Source organism: Conger conger, chromosome 2 (genome assembly GCF_963514075.1).
Source record: "Conger conger chromosome 2, fConCon1.1, whole genome shotgun sequence".
NCBI classification, from domain to species: Eukaryota; Metazoa; Chordata; class Actinopteri; order Anguilliformes; family Congridae; genus Conger; species Conger conger.
In genome coordinates, this window is record NC_083761.1 from 19,895,319 (window position 1) to 19,908,985 (window position 13,667).

Consider the following 13,667-nt stretch of genomic DNA (forward strand, 5'->3'; position numbering starts at 1 on the left):
ATTATATATAGTAGCTCAAATGGTCATGTAAGCTCTCCGATCGGTCGGTGGATGATACCATTTGCAAATGGGCTACAACGGTTCTGCTGAAATGCCTAGGGGAGAATTGAATTGCGGCCGTGCACATATTCAAATTGCTCAGCATTTGAATTAAAGTATTCAATGCAATCACATTACGCAGTTTAATTTCTCCGTTATTTTTATGGCAAAATTAAACGCATCACTCAGCATCGTTGACGACAGTTGCACACGCAACCGATAAAATGACTGATGCAGTGAAACTTCCGCCTTGCCCAGGCCAATCTGGTTTCTGGCAGAGTTCACACCCTTGCCACATCTGATTAGCACTGCTGTGTGGTTCAGGAAGCCCTTATTACGCACGGTTGCTCTCCACCCTCGTCACCATTCTGCATGCTATCACTATCGGTACACACAAGCTCTGAGCCCTGCAACAGATGTTTTCTGTGGTCTGCAAGACGCAGGGCTGACGGTGTTTAGTGCATGTATATATGTATATATATATATATATATATAAACATTTTCAAAAATGTGCACGATTGATTTTGCATGTGTGAGGATGCTGTTGTGCTACAGCAGAACACAGTCCCAATATAAATAAATAAAAACACAAAGTTTAATGGGTAACACAATGCGCAATGCTAATGACATCACAATGTCTGTGCATACACACATTAGTTTTAGCATCTACATTTAAAATGGTTTTATAGTTTTGAGATTTACAGAGAGAACATGTCCCCAAGAATGCAGCTTTGTAAATCTTGCTTTTTACACATGGTTACACTGCATACATTGCTCATGATCCATTTACATATGTATTTTAAATCTTATGCTCTTTATATCTATAATATTCTCCAATGGAGAGGTGTGAAGTAACAAGCAATGATTTGTGACAATGTATCGTTTGAGAATATTTATCCACATACCCCGGTCCCCCTTATGTTTGCTATGTGGAGGGTACCACCCATCTTGTGGAAACAACCGATTGTGATGTTCTTTTGCTGTATTAATGGAAGCTGACAATTCTGTCAAAAACAGAACCGCACTTTAGTTTCAATTATTAGCTTGCAGCAGTTAACTGTGGCATATTGTGAAAATCACAAGATATCTCCCTGAGGCAATCCGTGATGCAACACAGGAAAACCAATAACGGTGAGGGGATGTGATCTCTGGCAATCTAACCACACTTTTTATGGTAACCAACATCCAAAGACCAAAAGATAATTTCAAAGCACAGTCTTCACACTGCTCTCTCGGTCCCATCTTTTATTGCATCTTAAATAGTAGGCCTGTGTACTCAGACCGCAAAATCGATTACCTAGTGTGTGAACAGACCATGGGGACCGCACAACATGTGAGTGTTTCAATGTGCCGTTTCAATAAACGGCCTCTTCTCTAAATATTTCATATCAAGGTCCTTTAGTGTCTTTGTGCAAGGAATACCACCAGACCAGCGTAGTGTTCTTTGTCCAGCATACACGTACATCCCAAACTTGGGGATTTGGCTTCACCCCTCCCAGTCCTCCGTTTTATCTCGGTCTTCCAGCTCGGTCTCGTTGGCTGCGATCCTGTAGTGTTCAGTGCAGGATGCGATGGAGGTAGCGCTCTGGGTTCCTGTCCTTCTCCTGACTCAGGATCCTGGGCCTCCATAGGGAGCTGACCGGAACCTTCTGGAGCCGTTCCGAGTCTTTATGTCCTTCTGCCACGGGCTTGTCCCCTTGGCCCCCGGGCATGGCCCCTGGGGTGGGCTCAGGTCTACCGAACGGACCGGGCTCTGCCTCCGAGTCCTCGTCACCGGAGGTGGCCACCGAAGTCTCGTTGATCCTGGAAACAGAGGTTGCACACGCTAAGTCAACATATCAAAAGTTAATTTGACTAAGCAAGGACCAATCCCCCCCTCAGGATCAATGCTCAAGGGTCCAACAGCTGTGCAGATCTTATCGTGGCTACACCGGGGCTTGAACCACCGACCTTCTGGGTCCCAGTCATGTGCCTTAACCACACCGTTTCACTTTGTTATTTCTTTCCCATTTGAAATTAGGGCTGCAAAATAGGAGTACAATTTGCAACATGTGGTATCATTGTTGAGTGTGCACAGTTGTGTGCACAATGTATTTCTGCTTTAGGTACACTGCTAACATTTACATTACATTACATTACTGGCATTTGGCAGACGCTCTTATCCAGAGCGACGTACAGTTGATTAGACTAAGCAGGAGACAATCCTCCCCTGGAGCTGGGTTAAGGGCCTTGCTCAAGGGCCCAACGGCTGTACAGATCTTACTATGGTTACACCGGGATTAGAACCACCGACCTTGCGTGTCCCAGTCATTTACCTTAACCACTACGCTACAGCCGCCCCATAGACCCCAGACAATGAATAGCCTATGTCCACTGAATAAAAATAAATAAAAACGAATTGCATTATTTCTAACATGCTTTTATTGAAGAAATTGCACATGAACAGCCAATAAATATAACAGAGCATCAAAAATGATAGGCATGCCTGACCACACCCTCGTTGAGGTAACACTAACACCAGAAAGAAACCTTGTGGGCTCTTATAACATGCACATCAAATACCGACTAGGGTTTTGAGAAGAAATAGTAGCAGATGCAAATATAGGATATTAAATGTAGGGTACCTTTTACATCTAAATTTAAAACATTTAGCATGCAAAAGCTTTTAGCCCATGCAAAATCAATAACATGATTGATCAATGCTATTTGTTTTGTACCAGTCATTGGTTTTGGTATTAGTTTTGAGTGTGCTAAAAGTCTTGGTATATCAAGCCATGTGATTTTTTTAATCAAGCTATTATGGCCAAAATGCTATTTAAAAAAAACAAAAAAAAAAACATTTTGGCCATAATAGCTTGATTACCAAATGGAAATGGGCATAACTAACCTGATAAGATAAAAAAGGACATGCATTCAATTGTGACTTATGGTCAAAAGGGGTTGCTGACTGCAGTTTTTCATCAAAACAGAAACAAAGCCTAGTCTTTCTCCACAATGAATTGCAAGTATCTAGTTCCTTCCTCCACAGCTAAAATCATGAGACCCTCACGTGCCTGAGCTCACGTTCATCTCAGGATTGTTCTGTGTTACTATGGTGACAAGGTCTCAGGTTTTGGGAACATTTTGTACTGGAAATGGAATTTGATCAGCTTGCTGCACAGGCTTTCCAAATTCAGTCCTGGGCACCACTGGATAGTGTGCTACGTTTTCCCAGTGAAATGCATGAAACCTGTGAAAGAGGCTACATTTCACTCTCAGAAAAAATGGTTCCAAAAGGAACCTTGTGATTCTATAGTACTTCTACTTCAAATGTTCTTTGTTTGACAAAATGGTGCTTTGTCTAGCAGCTTTTTCAGATGTTTGAGGGTTCCATAAAGAACTAAAAATAGGTCTATAGACACTATTTTTGTGTATGTGAATCTGTTTCATTGATAGCTGGAGAAATTACACTCGGGTCCTAAACGTTGAAAATGAAAACAACTGATTATTGAAACCACATCTGTGGGAAAGGAAGTTCTCAATGTAACTGGCAAGGAGTTCCCCTCACAAACCCTTCTATTTCTGAGTAAACAGAATACAAAACCAGGAAAGCATGCAATGCACATTTTCTATGACCTCACCAATATAAGGATGCATTTGAGTAGAATGGCGGCATGCCCGCCTCAGGGTGTGTCACATAACCTCGCTCACCTAAGATGGCCGAAGGCTTGGAGACACTTGACTCCCTGGGCGTCGCGGGCCCCCTCCACCCTGAGCCTGCTCCTGCGGCCCCGGGCCCTCAGGGCGATGAGCGCCTGGGTCAGCTCTGCTGCCTCGCCGTGGCCCCAGACCAGCCGGGCCCGCTGCTCGGCATCCTGGTCTCCCGCCCGCTGGAACAGCCGCTGGAGCTGCCGGAGGTTCACGTCGCGGAAGATGTTGGGAGAGCCTGACTTCCGGCTGCGGCGCTCCGACACGCGCCAAAACTGGGATGGCCCAGCCACCGTGGAAGGTGGGGTGAGGTCGTCCATCCCAAAACTAAGGCTGAGAGAAGGGGGGAGAGGTCCAACGCTTTAGTTGAAGACCCAGCAGTAAAATCCAGCTCAATTTTCAAGCTGGTTATAAGCTGGTCTAGCTGGGTATGAGCTGGTCAAACAGCTAGTGCTGGTAGCTTGTTAGAGCTGGCAGCTGGTTGACCAGCTGTTTCAAAACATACCTTGAGCTGGTCAAATTATGTCAAGCTGGGGTCTGAACTGGTCAACCAGCTACCAGACATTTCAAAAGCTATTGAGCTGTTTTCCTCAGCAAGGGAGTCCTGCCTCCCCATCTGGCTAGGTCTAACAACAAAGAACATGGTCACCAAATCACCTAACTGGGGCAGCCGGGAGGAGATTAGCCACCGTTGACGATAAGGGAATCCACTGAGTAATGTGACCTAGAAATAGTAATGCACCATGATTCCTTATCCTATGGCTTTATCAATTCTGGGTACACTTGCCACTGTATGATCAACATAAGCTGTTGCTCTTTAACTTGTTTGTTACTCAGCCAGCTTAAGCAACCAAGGAGAGAAGGGAACCCTACACCTTTGCAGTGTATGTGAACCAGGATTTAACAGAACAGGCTGAACAGGCTATCTAATACCAGGCTGTCTAATGCAGGACTAGCAGTGGAATTACGTCAATCTTATCTTACAGTTTTCAGTCCTGTAAAACTATGACATAAAACAACCACCGAGTATGGCCTGTAACTTACATAGAACTGACTGAATTTTCATAAATAGACGCAAAAAAACGGCCTGATTTCAAATTATTTACACGCGGCTGCGCGCAAACAAATGGCACATGCAGCTCGACAAGTAAGCTATTTTAGCACTTTATGTTCTTTATGTTAGCGGCGTGCTTTTGGTTTGTTGTAAAACTGGCTAAAAAAATTGACAATTGACACAATGTTTTTTTTAAATGTAATTCACTGCGGAATGATTATATTTCTGAAACATAAATTGGCACGTTTATCTATTATTTACTTATTTATTTTGTAGCATGGCGTTCTGCAACGCGCAATACTTTAGACGTTCCATTTATAATGAACATACATTTTCACAGCACGCCGTTCAACATCGATTTATTCTATTATTTTATTATCTCCACTTCGCTGTGGCTTTAGGAACAGACATTTGCAACATGCCTCGCCATTGGGATAGGTTATATCCAGCTGTTAATTCTATTCAGGTTACCGAACAAGCAAACACCACCAACAATAGCAAATGAATAATCCGCCTAAAATATGCATTTCTTACCCCTTGTGACGGAACTCTAGGTACCGTCGATTGCTCCGTGTATACACACTTTTCTTTCGCCAGAGTCTTTATTAGGTCTGTGCTAACGTTAGAGAAGAATAACCATATGTTTTAAAGTGCGCCTCCGACAGCCGCTCAGGTTCTATGGATGGTGACAAGGGTGTACAGTTTCATGTTACGAGTACAATCGTGTCCAATGAGAAAGAACAGTGGTCCGCCCATGGGCGTGTGTTAGGTTTTTGCCAACCAGTAGGCATTACAAAGGCGTGGCATAATATTAACATCCTAGTTACGTAGTTGCAATGTTCAATCCGCCATTGACGTCAATGCCCCAGTCTCTGAGCTGTGTGTGATATGTGGTGAGAATGAAACCACTCAGACGAGAGAAGCAAACCCTGCTGTTGTTTACGCACGTGTAGTTTGTCTGTAAACTCAGGAACAGACGTATAGGGTGGTGACACTAGGCCTATGCACATTATTGCCGAGGGAACACTGAGTATGGCCTTGTTGACCAGTCACATAAATGTATGTTTTATAGACCTATGCATTGTCTTGGGGAAGAAATGACATTAAGACAGGATTGTTTGTCAAGACTATTTTGTTAATTTATAATGAATAATCTGTGGTTTGAATTCTGTTTCATGATTTTTTCAAGGTTTTGCTCAACCACGGTTCCCTGGTTGTCAATACCTCACTCATGTTCATTGCATAGTACTTCTTGTTGTTTCCATAGCATTAGGTAATTTTATGTGATGGCATCACTGGAACTGAGAACAACCCATCTTCCTATCTAGTTTGGGATTTTGCAAAGGTGAAGTTGCAGGGGTAAGAGTGATCATTCTTACAGCACATTGTGACAATGTAACTGTAAAAACGATGCCGTATATATTAATTATTATATATTTTATTATATTTATATATTATACTTTATACTTTATATATTAATATTATATATAATATTAATATGCATTATATATTAAAATATTCATGCAGATTGACTAAATGATTGATCTATCAATTGTGTGGAAATATGTGTACATGTATTTGTGTCTGTGTGCTTGACAGGACAGTATTGGTCTTATTGTGATGAAATAAATGGTGACAAGAAAGTGCATGGGTTGAGGAAAAAAAGTAACATACATATTAACACAATTCAAGCCACATTAAAATAACAGAGATTGGCAATATCATGCGTAACTGCATGCTAATCAGAATAGTAGAGCTGATGCTTACTTCCTTCTGGAGGAAGTACTGAGCCTAATTTAGAGCTGCCTGGAACTGCTTGTGTGACGCTAATACAAACGCTTGAAAGATCTCTGGTTCGCTTTCAGGCTGGCGCGATACTACGTATCTTCTGCTGCCATTTTAAAACCAAAAAAATATTTGTTTATTTAACTGCATCTCCTAAACATTTGGCCACTGAGACAGGTTTGTCAGTTTTCTGTGCATGTCCCTAATTTTCTTTAGTCAGCATTCATTATATTGTGTATTAAACAGAAAATGGTGCAAATCACCTTTTCATTTGTCTGCTATAAAACTATGACGTCGATCGCAGATTATAAACGACATGATTATAAATGACACAAAAAAACCACGGTTTTGAAAAAGGAGTTATTTTCCAAACCTGCAGTCCTGCATGCATCCACACAACCCTCTAGGCACGTAAATCAACATGCACACGCACTAGACACAATGCACAAAATGATATATGTGCACCCAGACACACACATACAATTAAACAGACACACATGCCAAGGCATGAACACACATGTACCCAACCCCAGCCCCCCATTTCCTGTAGAGAAGTGTTACCTCACTAGAGGATGGAGGACAGGGAGGAGGATGAAGGGGGGAAGGCTTCGAATTTCAAGCCAGCCCTCTCTCTCATGGCTCCCTCCCCCCGACCGCTCAAAGAAAGGGTAGGAGCGGCCACAGAGGAAACGGAAGAGACGAAAGATTTTCAAAACCCCGCAGGCAGAAAGAAAGCCCCTCTGTTTGCTCTCCTCTGTCTCGTGATCCTTGGACCCTTTCCTCCCGCTTCACTTGCGACTGATTTTGACGGTCTTGCGAGCCTTCCCGTACCCCGGCCCTGCCTTGAGAGAGGACAGGAGAGGAGCTCCGGTGCAACACGTTGGGGAGATGCCCCCTCAGCCGCAGGCCGTAGGGTTCCTGAGGAGCCCTTACGGGATCCTGAGGCTGCTGCAGATGGTGCTGGGAGCCGGGCTGTGGGTCACCATCGCCGCCAACAAGTACGAGGGCTCCATCCACTTTGTGCTGTTTGTGGCCGTGCTCTTCTGGCTGCTCACCCTCGCGCTCTTCTTCCTCACCCTGCTGGACAAGCAGAACCTTGTCCCAATCGTGGGCGGGGAGCGCTGGTTGCTCAGCAACTTGGTTCACGACCTGGCGGCCACCGCTCTCTACCTCCCGGCCATTGGGATCATGATCTACAAGACGGACAAGAACTCGTACTGCAACCTGGAGCATTACAGGCACTACTGTCTGTACAAGGTATACCTCGTTGCCTCCATCTTCGCCTGCCTGAGCGCGACTGCCTATCTGGTCTCCGCCGTTTACGGCTCGTGCAGGAAGTGCAGGGGTCAGCAGACGGCCGTGACGGTCGGTGATCTTCTTTAACCGGGAACAGGAGGGAGGGGGAGAGAGAGAAAGAGGAATGAGAGCGGTTTGGTTCGCTTCGCTTTCACCCTCAAGAGGAAAACGATAAGAGAAGGAACTATCTTATCTGCTCAGGCACGGGAAAAGTTTTTGAATCCAATTTTTGAATCCAAGAAAAGGGGCATCTTCTGCTGTGGTTTGTCCCTGCCTCTGACCAGAAAGGTTTGTTCAATATTTGTTTCAGTAAACTAATGTTATCACTGTTGTTAATGTACATTTGTAATGTTATTTGTATATGCGCTTTTTGTTTTTCAATAGATCTTTTCTAAAGTTTAGGAAAAGCTCATAGAGTGCAAAGACGCTTTGGTGAAAAGCTAGTAACAAATTGTGATTATACTCTGTGAAAATGTTTGTGGCTGTGTTTGCTTCCATTGTTTTACACAAACATTACATGGAAAAGAAAATGGACCCTATGCCAAGCCAGTGGTGACAATTACCAGTTTGCCTGATCTCATACAACATGGACCTTATTTCAGTGCCTTTGTAGTATTCTCCAACGTGCTGCTGGAGAGAAAGAGGGTTATATTAACACTGTAACATTTAAAGTGGAACAACATGAACAAAATGAAAATCCTGTGATGAATTACAAACACTGTCATTAGCTTTGCAGTGCTGATGTTCCCTCCAAGTCCTTTTTCATCAGATGTAAAATTAAGAACAAGCTGCAGAATAAAGAGTCTCTGAACTTGATGAGACAAGCCAACTTTTCGTTGTTGTCATTCTTCTTGTTCGCTTGAGGACATCTCACCCGTGGAGCAGAGATTAAACTCTAGATAGACTAGATACACATGAACTCTGTTGCCATTTTATCATTCAATAAAATAAACACTTCAAAAACTCACCAAGCACTTTATTAGGAACATTTTAACTTTATTACACCTACTTATTCATGTGATTATCTAATCAGCCAAGTGTGTGGCAGTAGTGCAATTTATACAAACAGGAAGGTGACAGGAAATAATGCAAATAACCACACATTACAACAGTGGTATGCAGAAGAGCATCTCTGATCACACAACACATCATAACTTAAAATGGATAGGCTACAGCAGTAGAAGTCTAAAAAAAGAAGTCTAATAAATACCTAATAAAGTGCCCAGTGAGTGTATGTAACAGCTGTCCCAGGGGAGCGTGTGCAGTGTGCCAGAGTATGCAGTAGCCACAGCTGCCAGCAAGATGGCACGGAGAAACAAGGGCATTAAGGAGGGAGAAACAGACAAGCACTTGCAGCTACAATGACATAAGTAGTGCCTGGTGCTCAGTTCTGCATATCGTTAACATACCACACAGTGGGCATTCAGGGCACGAAACACACAGTGTTCAACCTGTAATTAGATCCCAGTAAAACCCACCACTTCAGACAAGCAGCATCCTTTGTGCTCTGGAAACCAGCGGAAAACCAGCAGGATGATGGAGAGTCAGCCAGTCTGGAGGACAGAGGTATGGAGGGGTGGTGGTGGCTAAGAATGCGGGAGTGTACATCTGTGAGAACTGTCTGCTGTGACACTTCAAAGATCCTACAGGGTTATTCAGGAAACCTGCTGAAAGTAGCTATTGAAAGTTAGCTAGCTGAAAAATAGCTAGTGATATGCCTTCCTACTATTGTTTAAAATGTATGCCTAAGGGATAAGGGTATCTGCACATATTCAAGAATTAGGTTTGCAAGAAAAGTTTAGTACATGCTTTCAACTAGAGATGAAAAGGGAGAAAGACTAGTTCCTGTATGCGTACACTATGGGGGTTTGTGAGGACAAGCATGGTGCTACAGCGTGTACATACCGTAGGCATGTCTCTGAGAGACCCTTAAGGGCAGTGCTTGCTAATGGGACAGGGTCGGAAGATCCACCCCCCCTCCCACCACTCACTCAATCTGGTAATCCCATTATAGCCTCTCTGAAGCAGCTTTACTGCACAGCTGCTCCAGGAGGATCCAGCAGTCCTCCTCAAAGCAGTAAACACACACACACACACACAGACACACAGACACTCTCACTCCCACACACTCCCTCACTCACATGCACATGCTTAATACACACACACTGTGTAGAGCTAACAGGAGGGAAATGTTCAACAGGTTCAGTGGAGGAGTGCAAAGGTACAGTTTCATTTGAAAGAGAAATACAATTAACCCTGAGAAATAACAAAAGGAGTGATATCAGTACTGCCGCCACAGTTCCCTGCTAAAGCTTTAAGCACTTATAGCCACTCAGCTAATTATCAATTATGTTTTGTCATGCTGCATTTGAGCTCTGTTTACAGGTCTTTTGATTTCAAGCTGGAACAAAGCTGAGAGCCATTTTATTTACCGCTGAATGGTAATTACTCAGGTACTTAGGATCATGCAGTATCAAATGAATCATCTGCTGCCACCCGTATCACTAGTTCCCCATTCTCTCTTTCATGAATGTGGTCACTAAAGTGCAATCCATTTCAATTTAATATGTACTCTGGATTTGCTGCTACAAGCGCTCGCATACATCCTACCAATTCACGAACAAAGGCAATACGGCAATGTATTTTTTTTTTTGCCTTTGCTGAAAAACATTGTGAGGATCTTTAATGAATGTAATATTCTCTCAAGCTATGCGCTACTATTTTTAACACAAAGGGTTGAAATATGATTGCAATTAATTTCTTCAGTCATCTGGTACAGCGCAACAAGGACAGACGTACGTGCATGTTCACAGCGGGATGTTTGAGGAACACAGTCACTCAAAGCTTTGTTCTCCAGTGACTTCTCAGCAGGCTCCCTTCCCAAAATTCCACACATTCACTTACTGATTAGATCATTGGTCTCTGCGTGGATATCCAACAAAAATAACGTCTGACAGACTCTTTCTCGTTCCAGGATACATTTTCTTCTTATTATTCTTTAGATTGTCGTGTTTTCTATCCCATTTAACTTCTGCTCCCAAAAATGTGTCAACAACCTTCACAGAACATGGCTAATTAGTTTATCTGTATTGAGAAAGCCAGGAACGAAGCAGAACCGAGAGAGAGAGAGAGAGAGAGAGAGAGAGAGAGAGAGAGAGAGAGAGAGAGAGAGAGAGAGAGAGAGATTTAAACTAAGGCCCAGCCTGTTTATGGGAGCCAGTGAAGTGGTATTTACACTACCCTCCTTAATCTGAGAAACCATTTCCTGCATTTACCAAAGCACAGAGCAAATGGCTGTGCCCAAATACCCAAATACAGCAGGGTTTAGACTTTCTGCCATAAACTCATAATACCATGGTAACTCACCTCAGTAATACCAGCACATATAATATATTTGGTAGCCTAACCAGGTGGTCAGCTTCTGTCCTTCTGTCATCTACAGTATTTCTGTCATCAAAAACTGTATGAATGGGTATTGTTGGTGACTACAACCCTCCATAAATATACATGACATGCACATTTGCACACAGAAAGGAACTTTTACACAAGATAAACACAGAGTAGAGAACCTGGTGGACCTAGTTCAGTGCACTAGACCTCACTCCTCTGCCACACATCTCTTTCTCTCTCTGCCTGCATTGCCACCTGGAATTTCATTTGTAGTCCTGCCCTGCTGAAAAATCCAACTATGCCAGCCTCACCAGCTTGAAAATAAGCTGGTCTAGTTGGGTATGAGCTGGTCAACCAGCTAGTGCTGGTAGCCTATCTGAGCTGGTAGCTGGCCAACCAAAACAGCTTGATCTGGTTCGAATTGGCCAACCAGCAAAACCATGTCAAGCTGGGAGCTGGTATGAACTGGTCAACCGGCAAAACCATGTTGAGCTGGGAGATGGTCTGAACTGGTCAACCTAGCTTGAGCTGTTTTTTTTTTTTTTTCAGCAGGGTGGGCATTTATTTACATGGGAAGACTAGCAATTCCAAGATCTTATGGCAGTATATAAGTATATGGAGAAGAGGGCACAATATATCAGTGTGGGAGAAGCCACAAGGCCTGTCACTCTCATCCCAAATCAAGTATAATGGATAACTCTGGGGAAGGCTCATTTGTTGTTATAAGACACATTCCAGAGGGAATGCCTGGCTACTTACTATGTGTTATTGAATTGCTCCTGGTGGAGGGAGTCAGGATGCAAATGCTGTTAAGGAGCAGCCTCTATCTTTATCAATCTATGACCATCTGTTTGTAAATTCCTTGTGCTTGTGTGTCTTTTAGGGAAAGATGCATACATACCTTCAACAAAGGCTGATGCATTTACTTTAGTGCACATTTGAGAACTCAGATGTTCTGAAACCTGACGTAATTTGAGTTCCAAAAGAAAAGAAAGGCAAAAAACCCTTTTAAATTGGATATATTCTGATTCTATGTGTATGAAGCTTCTCTTGAAAACAGACTATACTATACAAACACATATATACATCAAAATTGCCAGAAGAGTCCCAGTTCCATCCAAAATGATTTGCCAACATTTCCCCCCCAAAGTTTTACAATTAGCATAATCTCCCTCCACCTTCCACATGAAAAGGTCTCAGTGCAGGAAGTGAACCCAGCAGTAAAATACAGTCTAGTGGTATGTTGACTGTATTTTAACTTAATCGACTCATTCAGAAGCACATTTTCAGGGAGAAAGAGTCCCTGAGGTTGATAGGGTGACATCCCTTCCAGAGCAGGATGATTACAGTAATAAAGCTAGGTGCTTCAGATTGGCTCACTCTTTCACTGTAGAGTACTTTGAGATGACGGGATGAAAGGCACTCAATAGAACGCCTACCATAACTTTCTGATATTCAGCAAAAGTTAAAAGAAGTTCCACGTGTTGTATATTCATCAACAGGAAGTAACAATTTGTGTTCTGTCAGGGGTAGCGAGGACAGAAGGAGCAAGCGCAGATAAAGGGATAAAGTGAAGTTAAGGCAGGCTTTAATAAGGATAGGCAGGTCAAGACAGGCAATGGTCGTAATCCTGCAAACAGTAAAACAGATGAGCAGTTTTGTAGTCGCAAGCCAGGCCAAGACGGGTATTCAGTCCAGAATCAGGGCAATGGTACAAAAATTACAATCCAAGAATAAGAATACAATAAACTGGGCAGATGTTGATCCGGAAATCCAAGAAACGTACAGAGCAGAAACAGACAGGTGGTGGGACGGAAAACCGGAGGCTAGAACAAACTCCTCTGTCAGTCCCATGTCAGTTCTAGCCCAGACAGTGGCTTTCACACACTCCCTCGGCCGACCCAGGGCCCCACCCATGCCCTGCCACAGTGCTGCTGACCACACTCCTTTTAGAGTGCTGAAGCTAGCATTCCTCTGCACCACACGTCACAGGGGAGAGGGGCAGAATGAAGGGCAGTGTGAGGAGGGAGAGGGAAAAGTGAGGATAGAGAGAGAACAGTGGTAAGAAAGAGGTGAGAGCGTGATGGGCAGAGGAAGGAGATGATCGGTGAGTGAGTGAGGGAGAGCAGTACAAGAAAAAACAGGAAAGTGAGAGCGAACAAATAAATAGAAAAATGTATGGCGGAAAGTTGAGAGTGCAAGGCATAGAAAGTGAGAAAAAAGGACGAGAAAGAGTACAAAGAGTTGAGACTGGAGTGTAATGTTCCACAGTTCTTGGGCATCAGGGCGTTATACAAACTTGGCCCAGTCTTTGATCCCTACACAAAGAGATTAACATGCATACAGCATACTGTTCCCAGAGATAGGATTAACACATATCTGCAGATGGGTACAGCTTCAGAAGCATTCATTCTGA

The 13,667-nt window shown here is 43.4% G+C and overlaps 2 protein-coding genes across 2 annotated transcripts; one reads left to right on the forward strand and one right to left on the reverse strand.

Annotated features, from left to right (window-relative positions):
- Positions 1-616: 616 nt before the first annotated feature.
- avpi1 (arginine vasopressin induced 1) lies at positions 617-5,510 on the reverse strand. The gene is made up of 3 exons (XM_061222926.1): positions 5,315-5,510; positions 3,730-4,059; positions 617-1,842 (listed from the first exon to the last, which is right to left on the reverse strand). The coding sequence occupies exons 2-3, from the start codon at positions 4,044-4,046 to the stop codon at positions 1,596-1,598; spliced, it is 564 nt and encodes a 187-aa protein (XP_061078910.1). The 5' UTR covers positions 4,047-4,059; positions 5,315-5,510; the 3' UTR covers positions 617-1,595.
- Positions 5,511-5,700: 190 nt separating this feature from the next.
- LOC133112999 (MARVEL domain-containing protein 1-like) lies at positions 5,701-8,690 on the forward strand. Its single transcript, XM_061222927.1, has one exon. The coding sequence runs from the start codon at positions 7,454-7,456 to the stop codon at positions 7,946-7,948; it is 495 nt and encodes a 164-aa protein (XP_061078911.1). The 5' UTR covers positions 5,701-7,453; the 3' UTR covers positions 7,949-8,690.
- The last annotated feature ends 4,977 nt before the right edge of the window (positions 8,691-13,667 follow it).